We start from the raw sequence: 21,316 nt of genomic DNA, 5'->3' as shown, positions 1-21,316 counted from the left end.
GTCGGTGAGATATACCGTATGTTTAAAATGTAAAACGTATAATAGAACTTCATGGGTCAGTATCGGACTTCTGATTAAAGAAAATCTTCTTCAAATAATTTCTTACTACAACCCTTTTCAGTGCTTTATTTAAATAATAACAGAGAGCAAGTCTTGTAATATTGAAATGTGTACTTGATACAGTGCTACGTGATACATACGTCCTAGCTACCTGAACCTGAGGTAGTCAATTTCACTCTCTTTTAATTATGTCAATCAATCAAAAGTATCAAATAATTGCTGTCAACTCAAGTTTTATCGAATATTTAAATTCAAGGCAATGCTGATATGTCAGCAATGTGTGAGTCGGGTCAACGGCCTCAATGATAATGTTACCCCGGGACTTGGAATTTGCATTGGATGTGTAACGCCGTTATTAAACCTGTCAAAATTGACAAAACATTTTATTGGTATATAATTATATATGTGTATTCAATTTCACATTAGGCAAAGGTACTTTCGTATTAAACTTAAATAAGTACAATCATTATGTAAATATAGATTTTTCGGCTCTTTATTCTTATTAAATATTTTAAAATTTCGCTATTGGAGGAGAAGCAAGCATGCCCATGCTCGATCCATACATGATCTTGATTAAAATCGCTTTTATTGTTTCTTTATTGAGAAAACAAAATTAGCGCTTTTTCTATCTTCAGTTTCTACCATATGCCGTCAATGTGCATAAATAATTGATTATAAATTGTTTGTTATCATGAGCTAATTAAATTCGGTTGATCAATGTTGGAACTGCTTTAAGTACCAGCTTGACTGCCGGAGGAGCATTAAGTAATAATTGCTGCAGGAATATCTATCGAAATACACAAGTGCTACTTTACACGAGTACTACTAAATGATACCCTGGATCAAACTTTTTATTAATGTGCCGGTATTAAAGGCAAATTGTTTACTACTCTTGTCAATAGCAAAACTAAAAACTAGCTACCGGGTATTATTACAAGTTGTGAGTTGAATTAGATTTGGTAACATAACTTTACAAGCTCTGAAAAGGTAACAGTGTCGATCCCGGCGATATTCCCGGAGTAACGTGGTATCGAATTCTAACTAGACTGCATACACCGCCCACCAGAATGCCGGTAGACATTCCATTACCGCGCTTGTCAGAAGTCAGAATTGGATCAGCTAGCACTGCGAAGATTTATTCAGAAATTTATAACATTCGTACTTAAGTAGGTATTTTCGTGTGTGGAAAGAACATTCGGATCATATTTTTAGTTAGCTAAAACGAGGGCTGGTTTTGGGTGAATAAGTTCTGAATGCTGTGAAAATACGAGAATTGAAAAATTATTTCCGACGGAGCTGCTTAGACGAAGTTATATCAAAACACATGCTTTTTCAAATACAGTTTTGTTATATATATGTCTAAATTTGGTGATTCGCAAATCACGCAAAAATCGGTTTTAATCCGCCGAGCGTGACGGCATTTTTCAATTTGACGACGCCACGCGAAACTCGGACATTAATTGATACCAATAGGTACGGTATAAAAAGTACTTCGTTTTGGATTTCGTGCCCTTATATTTGAGCATTGTTCTCTTCTTTTTAATTTCTTTAAAATTCAGGACAAAGTGAAACATGAATGCGTTAGTTGCTACAAAACTTAGATAACAGATTGACTTTATGTACCAAAATTTGTTTTTTACTACATTTTGCTAAATTTTTTGATAATGCCGCTCATGCTAAAAAATACAAATCTAATTCCAAGTATAAGTAAGCAAATATCACTAAACTATTGAATTTATGGAAAAATATTAGCTTGAAGCGGGCAGGTGTGTGATTGTTTTCGTTTTAATATGGAACGCTGGACATCTGATACATTTCAGTTATTAAAAAGAATGCGTTTTCTCTCGATTTTCACGAATATTTGCTTTTCCAGAGTCAAATATCAAATATTGTTTCATAATTGTTCTGAAGTAACGGTCAAGCAGCCTTTTCATTTCTTTTATGACGAGACTTATTCTACATTGTGTAATTTTCTCTAATAGTAATATATATATTTTATTTTCATCTATGGTATTTTTCAACTGGGAAGATATAATGTCATGTATATTCAGTATATCAAGATACCTATTGATAAATGTCATGGCAGTGGGCGATAGCTGTAACCGTACATACATATATAAATATAAACTTTAGTAAGACCAGAACAGTTCAACTCAAAAAATACGATGTAACGAAATGAAACTTTTAAAGTTGTGTTCACGCGAACAACTAGGCTACAATTCGTCAATGTGCAAATCCCTATGCTCGGGAAATTTAGAGACAATTTTTGTCCATTTGTCCATATATTGTATTGCCGGTATAGTATATATATCTTGAATTAAATTAAACATACAGAATAAAATAAACAAACCAAATTTATGCTCATGATGTAAGAAGCGTAGGACCATATAATGCTCTTTCTATTATTGGTTCAATTTATTAGTTATTCTTGGACATCTCATACCAGATATCATCTTTCATGACACTGTATTTAAAAAGCAGTTTTTTATTTTACCAAGATTAAGTAAAATGAGATTCGCTTTCAGCTATTTATAGCTGACCCAAAGAACTTTGCGAGTATGTTCTGGTCGAAGTTGTCGGAAGTCAGGAAAACAGTCCCAATCGCCATTTGAATTGCCTCCTCCGATATCGGGTCGTTCATAAATACATCCCATAACTTTACTATTTATTTTTATAAATTTATAGATTATAATGTATACCTATAATTAGTTGCAGAATTGTATATAAGTAACTTTTGGTAAAATTGAGAACAAACCTCATTATGGCGTCGCTTGAGTATGAATTGAGGAGAAAATTGTTACTGAAAGACGAACAGATCCGAGAATTGGAAAGCACTCTGGCTGAGAAAGAGTTGATCATTGAAGACCTCAAAGCTAAACTTGATAAATTTAAAGTAAGTAAACCATAACTTAATCAAGAAGAATATTCAAATTTGGAATTAACTTTTCAGCTGATTATTATATTTACTACAGACTGCTTGCTCATTTAACAAATGAAACAATACATCATATTACATTACAAACACATTTTTGCTCGATAAGAATATTTTGTAAAGAAATTAGTAAAGATTAGTAAAGATAAAGAAAAATTTGTGAAGAAATTAATTGATATAACGCTTTTGTCGTTATTTGTTTAAAATGAGAATATTTTATGTGATTACTGGTAATCATTGTATGCAAATCCTACGAATTACTCCGAAAGTGCAATATATTGATGTAAGATTTTGTTTGCTTGTTTTTAATCTTCCCGATATAGCGAAACTAAGCTTGATTAATAGGTTAAAATCTGTTTTTGGTTCAAATCTGTTTAATCCAAAATGTTTGCATAAAACTTTCGTGTAAAATCAATAATATCGACAACGAAACAATGTGTCTTATTCGTATGATATAATGCTTTACAAAAGAGGGGAATGGGGTCGCACTTATGGCACGGATTACTGTCAATGAAATAGGAATTTGCCCTAATGTGGGAGGCATTGACTTAATAGAAAGCGGGAATATTTTACAGCCGACACGTCAGACATGAAAATCTTCCCCTACTGATTATGTGCTCACAACAACAAAGTCCCAGTACAGAAAGAGACAATCGTTAAGAAGAAATTAAATTTCTATATGTCTATAGATAATTGCTCAAACAATATCAACTCGTCGGTCAATTTGATTTTTTAGCAGAAGAAATATTCGCCTTTAAATTTATCTTTGAATGATAATCTTTAAAAAAATTATTATTTTGGGAGTTTATACAATCTAAATTCTAAGGTAAGGTTTCATCAATGTACTTAAAATGTTCTACAAATTTATACAAAAAAGTTTCTGAGCATTGAAAAATCGCAGTTTGTACGCTTTTAGTCCAATAGCATTGACCGTGGAAAGTTCAAATATTTTTCAACTCATACAAATGAAAAATTTGGCAGAATTGAAAGGCCAAGAGGTAAACTGATTCCCTGAAGATTTTGCAAGCGCTTGCGAGAGAATAATCTTATTTGCATCGACTATGTCGGATTTGAACGTTTTTAAAACGACTATTAATAAAATGTATTTTATCGTGGGATGTTACGGCGATCGAGTAATGGGTATTTGGAAACAAAAATAACAACTCCTTCTCATAAGTGCATGTTGTTGATTATTTACATAAAAACCTAAAACTAAAAAGTAAGATCGAGAGATCCATTTGTGAGATGTAAAAATCATATTGTGAAAAACGCGTTTATACTTTGATGTTGGTGAAACCATAAAGCTTGATAAATTAGTTAGAAATATTCGTAAAATTTCAGAAATTTTCATACACTTGACGTTTTCGAGCAATCACGTATATAGGATTTGGGAAGGATTTAAATTGGCAAGTTTCTGATTTATAGCATCTTTCATTGCATTTGCTATTCATCAAATTTTTAGGGTAGTCACTCCGTTACTTCAAATGACAAAACCTGAATCTCAGTGATTTTAGCTAGAACTAAATATGATCAAAATTAGATATATGGCATAGATATGCTGTAAAGTTGAAACGAACAACTGATATGATTAAATTGATATGGATCAAAATTTTTCATGTTCAAGTTGACAATAACTGTCAATTCAATTGCTGAAATATATCATTTTTCGCTTCTCTGCTATCATTGGCAATGTAATTGAACCTCGAATAACATATGAATATATAAATAGGAGGGCGATAGGAAAGAAAAATCGAAGGAATGTAACCAGTAAGAACGCTTGAACATTCTCAAAGTGACTGTATGTTAACTCTAATATTTAAAGCGTTTATTCAGTCTCTGTTTTTGTGAGACAATGTGGCAATTAGGGAAACGTCTTTCATAAGTTGTATGCTCCTTAAATTGCATCAAATATGCAATTAAAAAGTTCAAGGTTGATTTTAAAAGTAGATAATGTTTCCGATTGCCTGCCTGATCACTACTGAACGGTAAGCAATGTTCAACTGAAGATCTCTTTATAAAAACGAAACACTGTATATTCATGTTTGTAGTTTGATCAAAATCAGTATATAGTAGCAAAGATTGTTGATAACATGTATAACGCAATGCCATACAGAAATGTTACTAAATTATAATATTAAACAAGAAACTCAATAACAAGTTTGTTGAAAATTAAATTGCTTCAATCTGTCAGCGGACTGTCCGCTCGTTGACAAGATTTTGAGTAAAAGCAGCCCAGAAAATAGAAAAAATAATACAGACAACAGCTGCTTTGAAAAAATTTATGATTCAACTTTTCAATTGAGAATTGAAAGCGATGATTAAAGCTCGTAAAGGAAAAAACGTTTCTCACCCCAACAAACACCATTTTCCCAGGTCGTCTATTTGGCGTCAAATTAACGTGGAATATTATTTTTTTAGTATTACGTTACAGCTGTTCAACTATTTCATTCGTAATTCTATTATAAATAACAAATTTGGTTGGTATTTGCTCTTGAGATGACCTCAAGATCACTTAATTGCCATGTGACATATGTTACTTTAATTATGCCTCTCGTTAAGTTATAGATCGGTTCCTTAAATATAAAAAATAGGATAGTCGATTGTCAAGTAGTCGAGTAAACTTGATGAGTATAGTGCATTCCAAAAATTGAGATATGCAATTACGACTTAAAGGCCCATTAAAGGAATAATATTACTTTCCAAAAACTTTATAGGTGTAAGTAAGAGAAAAGCGAGGTAAACACAATAACAATTCTTGGAAGGAATCGGAAAATATAAACCTCACAAAAATGAATTTGACTAATAATCTCCGTTCAAAAGTGTTGAAGCGGATAAAATATTTTCTGAACTTTTCAAAGATCTGAAAGTCCGAATTTGGCGAAAATGATGTTAAATTGATTAGGTCAGTAATGGCATTTCTGGACGTTTCCCAATTTGGACCCATTCCAATATCTGGCTTGAACAGCGGTCACTCAAATGTTGCTTTTATTGCAAATAACCCGAAGGGATTATAAGACTTGAGGTAAAAGACGCAACAGAAAGCCAGCCCTGCTATATGTGGATTGAATAGAAGAAGTAACCTTGTGCTACCAAGCTTTATTACAAACGAGAGAGCAATGTTAAATATATGGAAACGAAAGTCATAACGAAGTAGTACGAGTACGCAATCATTTACAGTAGAGTACCGGCACCCCAGTCTTAACAAACGCTAACGAGGAACCGTCACGAGGTGCGACATTTTTATCCAAATGACGCCATCACACACACAAAAAAAAAAAAACGAATCCCATAAAGCCCACCAAGTTAAAAAAAATAAAAGTAAGCCTTCTAGCGACAAATACAATCTTTCACCACTTTCAAAGAAATTGGCCCAGTAAAAAAGTAAAGGCCTTTTTTTCACATTAACAATAGTTACAACAAGAAAAGAAGAATACTTACAACAAAATCACAAACAACATAATAACAAAACAATCCATGAGTCCATTTCGTGTCCAATAGGAAAAAATCTAGGAACGACTAATAATGTGTCGATTTACAGAGTGCGATAATGTTAAATTGTTTGTTTTCAACAATATCAATTTATATTGGTAATATTTAGTTGCCAAACTTGTAACCGTCAAACACGATCCATATTTATCCATTATTACCCATCAATATTCATGCATAACTGCCTTTGAAGGCAAAATTTTGTCAGCAAGCATGTAGCATGTAATTCTGGGTTATCAGGTTTTCCTTTTTTTGGACACGAAATGGGCTTGTGGATCGTTTTGCTCCAACGTTGTCGCTGTTAGTCTTATTGTTGGAGGACTCTTTTGGTGCAAAAAAAATCGTCTTTCTCCCAATTAATGGATCAATCGATTTTAAGTTTTTAGTACTTAAAGATGGAAACAGTCACTAAAAATAAATATTATTTTACTTTTATTCAATTTTCCTCTGAGATCCTATATTACCCCCAAATTCGTGTTGTTTTATTTCAAATCATAAAAACAATGATTTTATTCTGTCAAGTATGGCCGCCTACGCCACGTCTATCATTATCTTTGATTTAGTCAATTAAGCGCTCAGCCACTTCTCTGGGTACTCCCGTAGTGTGTATACTAAGTTAGAGTTAGGACATAACTTTATTTCCGATTTTCCTTTTTTTAGTTCTATTAAGAGTTCGGGGACTGTCTGTGTTTTCGCTAATCGGCTTTGACTTTTATTAATTTCAAAAATTTCAGTGGCCCCTATTTTTTTTTTGTGTGTGTGTGTGCGCGAGAACGTCATCAAAAATAATTTGCGCTGCTTGTGGCGGTTCCTCTTTCGCGTAAGTTGGTTATGGTGGTCAGCGTGGTACAGTATCGGTAGACTTCTGTAGCGTATTGCATATCTACTTCCTGTCCATATATTTGAGCATCGCTCTCTTGTTTTTCCTTTAAGGATAGATATAAAAAACCGTCATACTGTGAATTTTTGATTTTATGTTGTTTTTTGAAAGTTAAACATTCCCTATATTTGGTTAGTTAGTAAAAATAAGGCCATTTATTATTCTATATTTTTCTTATTCAGTCGGTCTTCCCAGTTGCTACTCAACCGCGACATGGCGCGGGAGAAAAATCAAAGAAAGCCAAAAAAGAGAGGGCGCAAGGTATCAGTGCTGAACCGCAGTCGAACAATATGCTCAACAGAGATTTGACGAAAGTAGAGTTCCGCACATACACAAAACCACAAAAGTAAGTTATTGAATCCTTTGTTTGAAATTTGCTTTAATGTGCTGGAATAGGCAAACGTTCCTTGCATTTTTTATGAGTGATTGCATATGGCATTAAATCGGAAGGATTGCTGATGCTGATTAGCCAATGTTACATCCGGTAACACTTCCAAGTCAGAATTCCATTTTCACTGAAACATAACTTTCGAATTGAGTTTTGTCCAGGCAGAAAGGATTTGGCACGGGGTAGAGCAGTAGGCCTACTTGGATAGAAGGGTATAGAAGAATCAGTGAATTTGGCTCTACCTAATATACGCAAAGTAAATCGATGTTACGGAAATCAAAAAGCCGATTAAAATCTATTGCCTGGTGGGCTTGGATTAGTTAGTAGAAAAGTAGAAGTCTCACTAGGTAGATAGGCGGTGATTTCTTATGAACGACCTGGGGAATGAAGAACATTGATTAGCATATTGGAAAAGATCATTAACACTCATTTGACGATGATTTTCATATACTTACTCCGAGGTGAAATTAATCAGAACAACATTGAAAATCGTTTTTCTGAGGACATATTTTGAATTATTAGATTTACGTTGAAAAATAGCTTGAGTGAAACAAATTTGCTTTGACTAAAGATAAATCAACAATACTCGAACCAACGAAATGTTATATTCACTGCAATAGCTGTAAACTTCTCGTGGCGGTAAATGCTCAAATTTTTAAGATGACAAATTTGTTGTACATGGAAAAACCTGCGGTACAGAAATCTTCTTTATTTCCAAGTCATCCTTAAACTGATGACGTCATATAGGGAAATCTGGTAGAAAATTTGCACACATTTGACTTTGTCAATTGCACCCCAGAGATGATAACAATATTAAAAACAAGAGACCAATTCTCAAATATATGGACACGAAGACCAAAACGAACAAGTGTCAAATTTTTTTCAGTACCGATAATCTGACCACCAGATCGCTGAGATGCGATCACGGAACCACGGACGGTGCACAATTTTTATTAATTTTGATGACGTCATCACACATAATTTTTTAATGAAAAACGAATCCCACAGAACCCAGAGAAATAACAATAAGAAAAATAGGAAATGACAATACGATCCATAGGTACACTTCGCGTCCAATATCATGATGAAATGGTAACCTGAACTACATTGATCAACGCACAGAAAGCAATTTTGGTAGGTGCTCCCGAAGTATGTGCACCAAGATGGCGCACAACCTGAACATAATATGTGTACCAGGTTAGGGTTATCAGGTTGTGCGCCATCTTGGTGCGCATACTTCTGGAGCGCCTTATAATATATAGAAAAAATGTAAATTCTATTTAATGTATATTCGGTGAAAGGAGTTTTACTAATCAATTATTTTTATATTATCAAATATCTGGTTTTGGTAATGCAATATCTGATTAATTCTGAATAAACCAAGGAAACCACAGCCAAAATGTAAAAAATTCTGAAATTTTAATAGCTAATATATATAATTTTGACTAAAATTACATACGGACGTAAGACTTTTGGTAAAAAAGGGTACTTCCGTAGTGTGTGTACCAGATTAGGGTTATGCCATAATTTGATTTCGACTTTCCTTATTTCAGGTTTTTTATACTGTCTGTGTTAGCCAAGTGGCTATACCCCCCTGCCCATAGGTTTCAGTTCCTTTACACAATTTAATGTGAAGTAGGCATACAAAATTAGTTACCTTCATATTGGAACACACACTTTTGGAGGGCTAAAACAAGTATAAAAGAAAAAGAAAAAACGGTAGTAAATTCATTCTGACTTCAGTTAACTAACATGAACAACAAATGTTTGAAACTTTGATAACCTTAGCTTTCAACTTCATCACGCTTATCTCACTCTCCCTTATATCCGTATAAATAAATATTGTCTGTAAGAAACATAGATATCAACAAATTAATAATTCGTATCTTTACGCGCATATTTCCTGACCCTGACCCCCCCCCCCTTTAAAAACAAAAGAATAAAATTTTTGTTCAAAATGGCATGGGTTCTTTTTTGAGGTCACTCGTATATGTACTATGTCACATATTGGAATTGAAATCATTTGGGATTCTCATATATGCTTGTCACATGCAAGCCCTTCGTGCCTTGGAAAAAAAATACGAGTTTCTCGATAAATTTTACAAAAAAACTGATGACCACAAAAGCCGATTATTTATCGTGTTTATATTATCAATCATACTCTATAGAAATTTTGAAGTTTCTGGCAGATTCGACCAGTCGATACTAAAACTCAGTAACGGGAATTTTTTAGAGAGTTCTGATACAAAATCGATGTTAGCTATACAAAATAGAAGAAATGATACTTAACTTTTGTTAGAGTTCAATTTCATGGATGTAAAAAAAGATTTTCAATTGAAAAGACTTAGATATTGAATTTGATAGTTCAGGTCATTATTTTGAAATTTGGCTATGTGTCGGAAAAAAAAGTTAGAATTACGGTATTTTTTAAATAAACAAATACTATTTGAAACAATAATTTTTTTTTAATAAAGATACCCTTTGGTTGGTCAAGTTTCTCAAAGATGATTCAATTTCGTGCGTTGGACGTTCTGTTTAAAGTGTACTGTATGCCTTTATACTTTGTATCTTTGTATTTAGGTATATACTGAAAAATATAGATATTTACAGTAATTGTGACTCTCTCATTAAAAAATTACTGAATTTATATTATTCGATTGTTTTTGTTTCATAAAGAGTAAGCGCCGGTGTTTCTGATGTTCATTTCATAAAACTTTTCAATTGCTTTGTTGAAGCGCGTCAATAACAATTAGAAAATACGATTTTTGCGTCTTAATTGTCATGTCTGATCTGAATGAGTCGGAAACACGCGACAGGAAAGTAAATCGAGTGTATTGTTTTGAGATTAGAACATAAATGTTTTTTCTTTCAAATTTCAGAATTATGTATTTTAAATTCAATTTTGGGATTTTGGGTTACCCAAATTTAAAGAATAGGATATCTTTGACCGGAATTCCGAATACAGTTCTAGGCTTAACTACTTTATGGTTATGTAAGCGTCTATTGCCTCTAGGCGTCTTCAATATATTTGTTTATATCGTCATGTCTGATAACGGAGCTCAATTGTTACATTTATTCCGGGTAGGGCAGTCTAAGAAAATAAGGTATCATCAGGATTAGGAATGGTCCATCCTTGAAAAATGTAAAATCCACCTTTGGAAGGATTGATTTTATATTCCTTGTGCATAACCGGACATATTTCAGACAAAAAATGATATTTTGTATTTATTTTTTTCGTAAAAGTCAAGTATTGAAAGTGGCAAACAGTTTAAAACCCATTACCGGATTTAGTCAGGCGTCGCTATGAAGTGTTTTTCGTTTTGTGCGCGGAAGTGTGTTTTTGATGTGTGATGGTCTTGAGGAAAGGGGTCATTCGTTTTTATTATATATGGTTTTGCTAAAGTACAAACTTTTTTAAGTGCTGTTGTAGAGATAATGACGTATATATACGAAAAGAGGTGTGTGTCCTCTGCTTTTTAGTATAGCAACAACAATGGGTTGTTTTGTTTGTACACAAATATACGCTTGTAATTATCGCTAGAGCACTATAGGTAAACTCGAGTAAAATTAATTTAAGCAGCATTTAACAGTAATATTTCATATGTGAAATTTTGTGTGAAATTTATTGTGTGATTTACGAGTCACATAACTGAGATTACGTGCACAAATAAAAGTTGATAGCGAGCAGGCGGGAAGATACGCTGCATAAAAACAGTGGTTTGTTAGAGCACAAGAATCACCATCATTTTTCTGCTTCGCTAACAGTGTATCAAATTTCTGAGAAAAGTAGTTGCATTTACAATATTGTAACTCAGTATTTACAAGAAAGTTTTGGTTTCTCGAGAATTTGAAAACACATAAATAGCAAAAAATTCGATATTTTGAGCTGTTTTCGGATTATGTTCAGATTTTCAGTCAGACTTGTGGTTGTTAGCCGTATGTGTTACTTATGTGAATGTTAGCATAATGATTCATAATACCGTATGTGACATTGCTTTATATTTTTCTATATGTGAAAACTATTATAGAATTGAAAATCAGGGCTTGACCTCCTATTATTATATCAATCTTGAATCCTGAAGTTGTAAAAGTCAGTAGCAAACAGCTTATTTCAATCCCATTGATTGAATATCAGCCATTAATCTTTGACGACTTGACACTCCTATAAATAATAAATTATATACAGCCCTTCATTTGACTAGTTCCTACTGTGTGTAATGAACCTATAAGACATAGGTCAAACTGGAAAAATGTTCGTTTAGACTTTAGATTAACCAATCGTGTGGTTGTTATCACAGCGACCTTTGCCATACAACATGACCTTATGCGAGACTTGCGATCCAGCTACGATCACGGCTATGACAGAATATACTTACAATGTAATGATTTGAACCCCATAAGCACAAATATATGTTCGGCTAAGAAGTCTCACATCCTGAATCAGCGTCACTCTTAGATGTGACGACTTTAATATTTGAAAAATTGATAAAAAGAAGCGAGTTCCAATTAACTTCGTGGTATATTTTCAGTAAATCTTCCAAGCTCAAATATATTCGAATAAATTTTACAATTAAAATAGGTCTCTCGAACAACAATAATTGGTTTTAGCCTTCAAGTCTATTTTAAGACTTTGTATATTTGAGTCCTAAATATATTAGAAGTACTGATTCAAATTTTTATTACTGCACCTATTTGCAGCAATTGTGCAAACTCTTTGACTTACTGAAAAACTCGAATTGAGTCGATTGTTTCAGGGACTTTGACGTCACAGTCGCGGCTAATTTATTTATTACAAGCCTATCAGGCTTACATCGAAAAAATCAATTCAGCTAAGTCGCAGACGAAATTAATTTGGCTCCGGCATTTTGTTTGTTGTTTATTTTGTAAGACCGAACGCGGGAGACCAGACAGGATCGATGGAAGTGTAACTAACAAAACTATCGGCAATCATAAGGGAACAAACATATGGCTAATGGGATTGCCCTGACATGTGTTTTGTTCGTGATTTTGCGCTACTTTGCTAAAATTATATAAATTCTCCTTTCTATTTTCTGTTCATATAATCGTTGCTATTTGTATATATTTGAATATATATGAATAATTTTTATTTTTATTTTATCATACTTATTATGTACTATTATGCTAATGAATCACCATTTGTGGGCACAGTGGCCTAGCGAAAAGCGTATAAATTTATGTCTCATTGTCAAACAACAAATACAGTAAATGTAATACGGGTATTGCGCAATTGGATTTCTATTTTTTGTGTTATAAATATATGATGCAAAGGAAGGTTGCTGAAGCAAGAGTGAAGATAACTTATTGAATTAATTAGCATTGAATGAAATAGGAGCTTGTGTAAAACTGTCTCTATTTGACTCTGTGGTTGAGTGTGAATTGGTAGTCAAAAAGGTGCTATCGATTTGTTTTATGCGAGACCAACTACATATTCATTTTCTATGCTTTTGTTTTGGATGCCGGTGGATACGTATGCTTATAATGCAAGAATGCTGTAGCAACGAGTCAGGATATTTCAAGTGATGCTTTATTAGTTTTAGTGCGTAAAGAAACTCTTATATAACTCAGAAAAAATTGTCGTGATCATTATGTATGTACTGGTTCACATAATACCAATGTTCATGTTCTTTAATTAAGTTCTGTAGGTGGATTCACTCTTAATCCCTTAATCGTGGATTACTATATTTTACTGTTTTTGAGCGGTGTCTAAATTCTGTTTGAAAAACTATATGTTTCAATTCGATTTTCTCATTCTCATATTTACTGATCTTGGTCTGATCGATTTAATCCAAAAACGGATAAAAAATGCAAATGCAATCGAGCAAATCAATCGACCGCCATTGCTGTTTTTCCAAATGAACAAGGGCCCCTGAGTGAAAGCTTTCTTATTGACTGATTAACGAGATTCGATTTTTTTCTTTTTCATTCAGGTGATAGGTAGAGCACGCGCTATGCCTTTCGTTATTTTTGATTTAATATGAGCCAAAGTTAAAAGTGGTCAATCTGTGGGCCATATCAAGTCGGTCATTTGATTTTTATTTGTTCCATTTCCCTAAGATACAAAATCAATGATCGTTTATGTGTAGTCAATTAATGTTAGTGTGTGGAAAAAATCGAACTTATTTGGGTTGAAAGATAATGTATAACAACAGTCTATTTTATCTTCGGCTAATCAACTACGTCATATATTCTGTTCCCTAATAAAATCGCATAAAATTTATTGCTTACTGAAAAGTGTTCAGATTGTAGTTGTTGAATATAGACTAAAAGATATTATTGAACAGTGTTCATTGCTAGACAGTCTGGATTTTATCTTCGATAGGCATTTTAGTTTGTATACATCGTATTTTTAGACTAATTTAGCCTTCCATTTTATTATTGAATTCAACACAGTGATGATAATTTGAATATTTTGAGTTATATTAGCTTAGAACTTACGGTGACATGCGGTTTTTAGAGAAAGTAAAATTTGAAGTAAAGACAACTGGAGTACTGCAATTATTACAACCAATCATTTATTTGTTTTGTTGTGACGCCATAATGTTTCAGTAATGCGCAGGCTTGACTATGGGGCATATTTTTCTGTCCCATTCGCATTCCATCCCAGGCAACTATGCCTGTCCCATCCCACCCCATGAGATTCCCATTGGAATAGAATTCAATAAAAATTGTTATATTTAGGTTTAGCGTGTACTAAATAAGACAACATGTACGAAGAGACATGCAAAACTACAAAATATACGGACTTTGTTAACTTTATATTCATAACTATTATACATGTGGCCATCAGCCCCCAGCCCACGAAGTATATTGTTAATGCTAAATATATTTTGCTCTTTATAACTAACAAGTGAGCTATGCTCAAATATATGGACACGAAGTCCATAACGCGAAATGTTTTACCATCATTTTCCTGAAAATCATACGGTTTTCGTGCCCCATGGGAAATACAAATGTGTGCTGTACCATCCCATTCCATGGGACGTTTCCCACGGACAACCTGGTATAAAAATATATAAAAAAAAAAAATGCAAAATAGGCACTTATGGGTGCTTTAAATTGTGGCTAGTGTCTTCATTTGCTACTTCGATCGACAGTTGAAATTAGAATCATTAGAAGGAGCTTGAAATGCATTATTTATAGAAGAGGGACACACTAATAAAAACTAGTTCAGTTTAACTTATATTTTGCAGTAGAATGCTAGTTTTTTCGGTACGGTTTAGCCTAACATTGACGATATTCTAATGAGTTGTTACCCGTTTTTTGTCGAACAAGGTTTTACATACATCATATACATAATTATGCTGGTATTTATTGGCGTGTTGTGTCCCCGCTTGTTTATCGTATTTGCTATTTTGATGAAGTGTTATAATTCATTTAATTAGTTCTGCGGAACGAAAAAAGGCACAATTTGTGGCACATTTATTTGCTGGTTCATGTAATCGGGTTGCGTTTTAGTTGTTGTTGATATTGTTGAGGTGATTCTTATAATGTAATCGCAGTCGGGCATTGATATTTTCTGGTTTTATACGTAGCAAATCGCGTTTTTAAAGGATAAAAGAAGAAAAGCATGCGACACGCGCTAAATCGTCTAAACGTCATTTAGGGGTGCTCTTCGCCTTAAACTCCTAATTGATTGGCAAAGTCAGAATGATAAAAAATGACATGAGGAATTAGGTCTATTCATATTTCAGCCTATCGTCGCAATCCAGATAATATCTTAGAATAGTTGGGATTTGTGTTTAAGTAGTGTGGCATTAGTGTCAAACAAAACGGATCATCTTTACAGATACCCTGGGATTTAACTGTCTATTTCGGTAAAATGACATCATCGGCAGGTTAGAATTATATTTGTAATACGAAAACCTCATCTCTCAAGTATTCAAAGACTTGAAAATTGAGTGATATTTGGATAATTATTTCAGACTTTTAATTTAAGTGAAGTGAAAAGTGCATATCGACCTAGTTTACTGAAACTTTTTGGGTACAATCTTACGCAAACAGAAGTTCGAGTGTGGAATACGTTTCTTCATTTTCGTAGAAATAATTAGGAATTTATGTTTTTTTTGGAGGTGGGGGGAGGGGGGAGGTCACCTTGTATTTTATGCTCATTGTTTTGCTCCGAACTGATTCAGACAAGCGGAAAACTAGATGTACCGAGGTCATGTACAGAGGCCATTCGTGTTGAATAGACCGTAACGTCTTCGTCGGGCAAAGCTTACCAACTTTCTTATTTAAGATTGGCTTAATAAATGCAATGCACCACACGCTTTGAATGGAATTATGCCCTCTTACTTCAAATTTGGGACCATATTTCGGAGGCGTCATATTCTGATTAGGCTAATTATTTTACGGTTCATACTTATTTAATTAACATATTTTACGATGATGACGGTGATAATGATGATGAACATGACGGGTTGAATACAATTTTACTCCGTACAATCGATTGACGTATTATTCGATAATGAATATTCATTCATTCATTCCATTAGTCTTGAATTGTGGCGAGTAGGTAGTAAAAGTTCCTTCCTGATATGGAGGAAAGGACACGGATCCAAATGATCTTAATGTTCCATCAACTATAAGAATCTTTTACTTTTTTTTTTGAAAGTGCTATTGTCTGGATTAGGTCATATACGGGACAAGTTTATCGTTCTGATTTATTTATTTTTTCTTGTTTTTATCAGATGAGATGGAGATTTGTAATTTAATTGCTTTTTTTAAGCTTGAAGTTCACATCAATCAGAGGTTTGTTATTAATTTTGGGGAACTTTTTTAAACCTCCCGTAGTTCGGTATGGGAACCAAGATGGCGGACACCGGAACGTAGTATGTGTACCAGGTTAGGGTTAGGCCATAATTTCAGGTACAAATACTACGAGAGTCACTTGACTGGTCCCCGAACTCGTAATAAAACTAAAATGAGGAAAATTGGAATAAAATTAAGGCCTAACCCTAACCTGGTACACATACTACGTTCCGGTGTCCGCCATCTTGGTTCACATACTACGGGAGCGCCAGGAAATCTACTTAATCAATATAGTAATAAAAATAAGTTTGCAACGGACTTTGTTTTCTCGCTCGTAATATATTATTAGATTTTTTTTCCATCGTATGATTATTCAAATCAATTCGTATATTTCAAATACTTTGAATTACATTGTGTCAAAATAGCTGGTGATTGATAATATGTTTTTGGTTTTAGGTTAGCAAATAGTTTTCTGAGTATTTCTTTATTTTAATTGTTCTGACTTCTGATATAAAATATATAATTTGTATTATTGTCATATTGGGTTCAAAACGATATATTGTTAAGGTTAGTAGATATAATAAAGTATATATAAAAAGTATATAAATTTATGAAGATAATCTAAATCTTTTCCGGTTTGTTTAGTTCAGACTGGCTGATGGGTGTAATCAAAATTTGAAAAAAAAATTATACATTGATGTTTTTGAGTAAACACTATTTGCTTTTGACTGATAAGCCGAGGGATTTACGTCAGAGAATTAATAGACTTGTCTGAATACCGTAGATTGCAATTCCGATATGTAACCGCCTGTGAAGGATGGGCTACGGTCGTCTAAATCCATTGATTTTTATTCTCGTTACTAAGACGAAACTAGATGGTTGTTAGCCAGCAGAAGCAGTCTTTTCTAGAGAATTTAACATCGTAAACGATACTTTAAACTAAAGAATATAAAATAGCCATTCGATTAATAACGTGAAAAATCGCTTTGTCATTTCTCGTAATTGCTGATGTTTACGTAAACAAAATTCGCGCACCGCAGTTTTCAGGATGTAGCTTGATTTGCTTTTCATAACATTGGATCCACGCACCTCTGCTTTTTCTTTTAAAATTTATCAGCCATAGATAGGAAAAATGACTGGCATATTTGATCTATGCTTACAATTGAATCAGAATATAGTTTCGGTTATTCTACCTGTACCATTCAACTCAGAATTAGCGTACCTTCGGTCGAGTTTCTGCCATAATCTTACATTGGTGGCAACTTACAATTGTGACTTTGTATACCCAGGCCAAATCGGAAATTCTTACTTGTAACTTGGAATACTTTTCCGTACCAGTGTTTTTCATTCTATGATTATACAGAAAGTGAAATTCATATTCAAATTATTATTTCTTCAAAACTTCATAATTTTATAATTATAAGATAATGGGTGTTTGAGAATAATAAATTAGATTTAAAAATTGGTGTTCATTTATCGATTGATTCCTGTAACATACATAGTGGACATAGAGTCTGTTTTTATAAGGAATATAAGAGAAAGAATTTCCGCCTTGGGATATATTTGACTCCTTCGCTATTCAAAAAAATATTTGTGTATCGGATTTATTTTCTTACAATAACAAATAGCTGTGTTTTGTTCAGTGACATTTAGTTATACTAGAAATATACTTTCGGCGAGAAACGTGAAAATACACGGAAAAGGTTTCAGTTGTAGTTTGATTTGATATAGAGATTAATTGTTTATAAATCATATGTATCTGTAAAACAGGTTGTGTACGAACTTCAAACAAAGAGACCAACACTCCAGCTTTCGTCAGAAGTTTGCGTGGGATTTACGCTTAGTAAAACGATCTTACTCACGTACTGATGATTAGAAAATGCAAGTGAAAAATCAGAGTTATTAATGGTGCTTTGTCAGGTCCTGAGTTAGTCATTTTAGTACGGCTTGCTTTGTTTTTGCTTATAGTCTCTAGAAAAGTATTGGATCGAGTTTTCTCCTCCGTGGGCCTATTCATTATACAGTTTTAACGAATAAAACTGAATACGCGGTGCACGGAGCGTGATTTACTCGGTTCCTGAAGCTGACAGCTCGGAAATTAATCTGATTATGTAACTACTCACTGTGTTAGTATTGTCAATGTTACGGATTCCTACGTAATACACTAATTTTCTCGATTTCCCATATAGAATAAATTCAGTATCCTATACGTATATGTGAGACGCACGAATTGAAAGTCATTCTCTCTTAAAAAAACTTTAGATTTGATATTATTTATCCCAATATGGAAACTGGATAATCGTGTATCGTTCGCTGTGATTGCTGAGCATAAATAACATGATGGGGACAATAAAGGAATTACAGCAATGCGTATACGCAAAAATGGACGAATTGCATCAAAGGGATGAATTGATTTCAGAATTAGAAATGGAAATAGAAGAAAAAGACGAACTCATAAAACAATTAAGCAGTCAACTTGATAAATATAGAAGTATACTTCAGCCAGCTTTGCTACTTCGCGGGCAGGACATGTTGGCAGCTTCCATTCTTCGTCAAAATGGAATTGCTGGTTCAAATCCTTCTGAAAACGAGGAACCACCTGATACTGCGACACCAGATATTCCCCCTCCTTGCCCGCATATAAACATTGAACAACCTTCACCGGTAAAATCGCCATCACATTTTAGCGTTGATGAAGGCGAGGGCGTGGAACTTGAAATTGAAGATATCGATATCGCATGTTCGTATGTTGACGGACAACATGTTTCAAATGATGTTGAAACGGATCAACGAGTTAACGGGCAACAGGTAGAGACGTCGTCAACATCAAGTCTATCTTCTGCTCAAGTTAGTCTCCCAAAATTGAATGGGGATGCCAATAAAAGCGAGTGTGAGTGGAAAAACGGTGATATTACCTCTAATGGCCCGGATGGTTCGAAAAGTGTAGTTTCTTTCAAAAGTCTAGATGATGACGATGGAATAATTGAAGAAACGAAAAATGAAAGTAGTGGGAAAAGGTTATCAACGTTTTCAATTCTTAAAAATGTTCCCTGGCCGAAGAAGAAGAAATCTTCAGATCGTCATAGTAAAGTGTCAAACGCATCACAGCGTCCAACTGAAGGTACGTGTCAACACAAGTGCACTTGTGCCAAAAAGCCATCTGCAGATGCCCTCGAAGAGTACATATTGGAACAGAGGAATATGTATATGGAATGCTCATTCAGCAATCAAGACTTTAATTCAAATAGTGCCGACAATTCATGTTCAAACAAAAGAAAAATGTTGAGGTGGTTATCTAAAAAACGAAGCTCTTTTGGGAAACCTCGACGTTCATCTAATCTTATGACTGCTTTCATGCCATTTGCGAGCATGGAGGCAAGGAAACATATACACGAAATGCATTCTGTATGGACGAACGGTATGACGTCAGATTTGAAAGGCCGAACAAAAAAGCGATCATGGAGGTCGAGATTCGGACGAACAAGGTCCGAAGCAAAACACCACCTGAATAACAATGACTGCAAATCTGATTGCACCCAATGTGGATGTATAAAATCATGTACACGATCTCGGTCACCGAGTAATCGAAGCTCAAAAACAATGGTAAATATTGGCATACAAACTACACCTGTACGTATTAGCATGAGCATCCTAAAAAGGCCCAGTCGTGAAAGTCCGAACTCAAACGGTCTGATGAGAACATTAGTCGTGCCCGAAGACGAAAATAGAAATATATTGACAAGAAAAAGTGCTTTCCCGAATAGTGCTGTCACCCTAGAAAAACCATCGAAAGATATTCCAAATGGATGTCTAAATGTAACCGCCTCCGAGATAGCAATGGAGATCGGTCAAGAAGGAAGTCACGAAAGTACACTATTTGTGCCAAATAATGAAAACAATATTGCAAAGGACGGAAAGCAAAATATTATTTCGCCTACAGTAGTCGATGGGAATATGGTGCATGAACCGTGCGTTGTTTCACCAATGTCTGTAGATGATAGTGCAGAATCAGAATCTGCATGCAAAACGACAAATGAAAGCTGTGAAAAAATGAGCACAGTTGATGAGTCTCAACTAAAATGTAGTCCTTTGAGAAACGCCAATAAGTGTGTTAACAAATCACCAGCTACATGTAGGTCAAAAAGACAAGCGATATCAGGCGAACCTGTTAACCAGAATACAAGAACAATAAAACACACACCTAAGCCTCTGCAGTGAGTAGATGTCACAGTTTATGTATACAATAATACATTATGTGCAACACATAAACGTTGGAGATGTATAGTTGTATTATAACTTTTATTAAATTAAATTTATAACATTTTCTGTTAGATGGCAGAAACAATATATAGCCAATTGGTTTTCAAAATTACCCCACTTGTTCCACTTGTCCCCCATTCGTCCCAATATATGAATCTTATACTTATTAATAATATCTGACCTTCTGCAAAAGTATTATATTTTTCATAACTAGAACATACCATGAATTCCTTTTTGAAGGCTTACTTCAACCATTTGCTCCACAGTATATATGTATATACTGTTAACATGGTTTCAGAACAGTGGAACAAGTATGAAATAAATTATGGGGAAATTGTGGCAAAGGATACAAGTGCAGACACACTGCACATTTTTAAAATCTAATTTGAAACTGCCCCAGTTCTGTTAGGTTGAACGTTATGAAATATACCTGTCCTTTTTATATAAACAAACGATTTATAATTACCGTAGTTCAGAACGAAAGATGACATAGAGTAGAAGAGCACTAACATTTATACCATCTGCGAAATACTTTGAGCAA

The 21,316-nt window shown here is 34.0% G+C and overlaps 1 protein-coding gene across 2 annotated transcripts in view; it reads left to right on the top strand.

Moving 5' to 3' along the window:
* The first annotated feature begins 2,749 nt into the window (after nucleotides 1-2,749).
* Nucleotides 2,750-21,316, top strand: part of LOC120347122 (cGMP-dependent protein kinase 1-like) — a 43,935-nt gene continuing 25,368 nt past the window's right edge. Inside the window, exons 1-2 of one of the 2 annotated variants that reach the window (XM_039416973.2) lie at nucleotides 2,750-2,953; nucleotides 7,541-7,704. In XM_039416973.2, coding sequence (XP_039272907.2) covers nucleotides 2,822-2,953; nucleotides 7,541-7,704 — 296 coding nt within the window. In that variant the 5' untranslated portion in view covers nucleotides 2,750-2,821. Of the gene's footprint in view, nucleotides 2,954-7,540; nucleotides 7,705-18,699; nucleotides 20,730-21,316 lie in introns of those variants that run through there. The other variant, XM_039416972.2, reaches the window with a different exon arrangement.

The sequence above is a fragment of the Styela clava genome, chromosome 11 (genome assembly GCF_964204865.1).
Source record: "Styela clava chromosome 11, kaStyClav1.hap1.2, whole genome shotgun sequence".
In the NCBI taxonomy this organism is placed as follows: Eukaryota; Metazoa; Chordata; class Ascidiacea; order Stolidobranchia; family Styelidae; genus Styela; species Styela clava.
The sequence above is the reverse complement of the archived record's forward strand: the minus strand, read 5'-3'. Positions and strand labels throughout refer to the sequence as shown.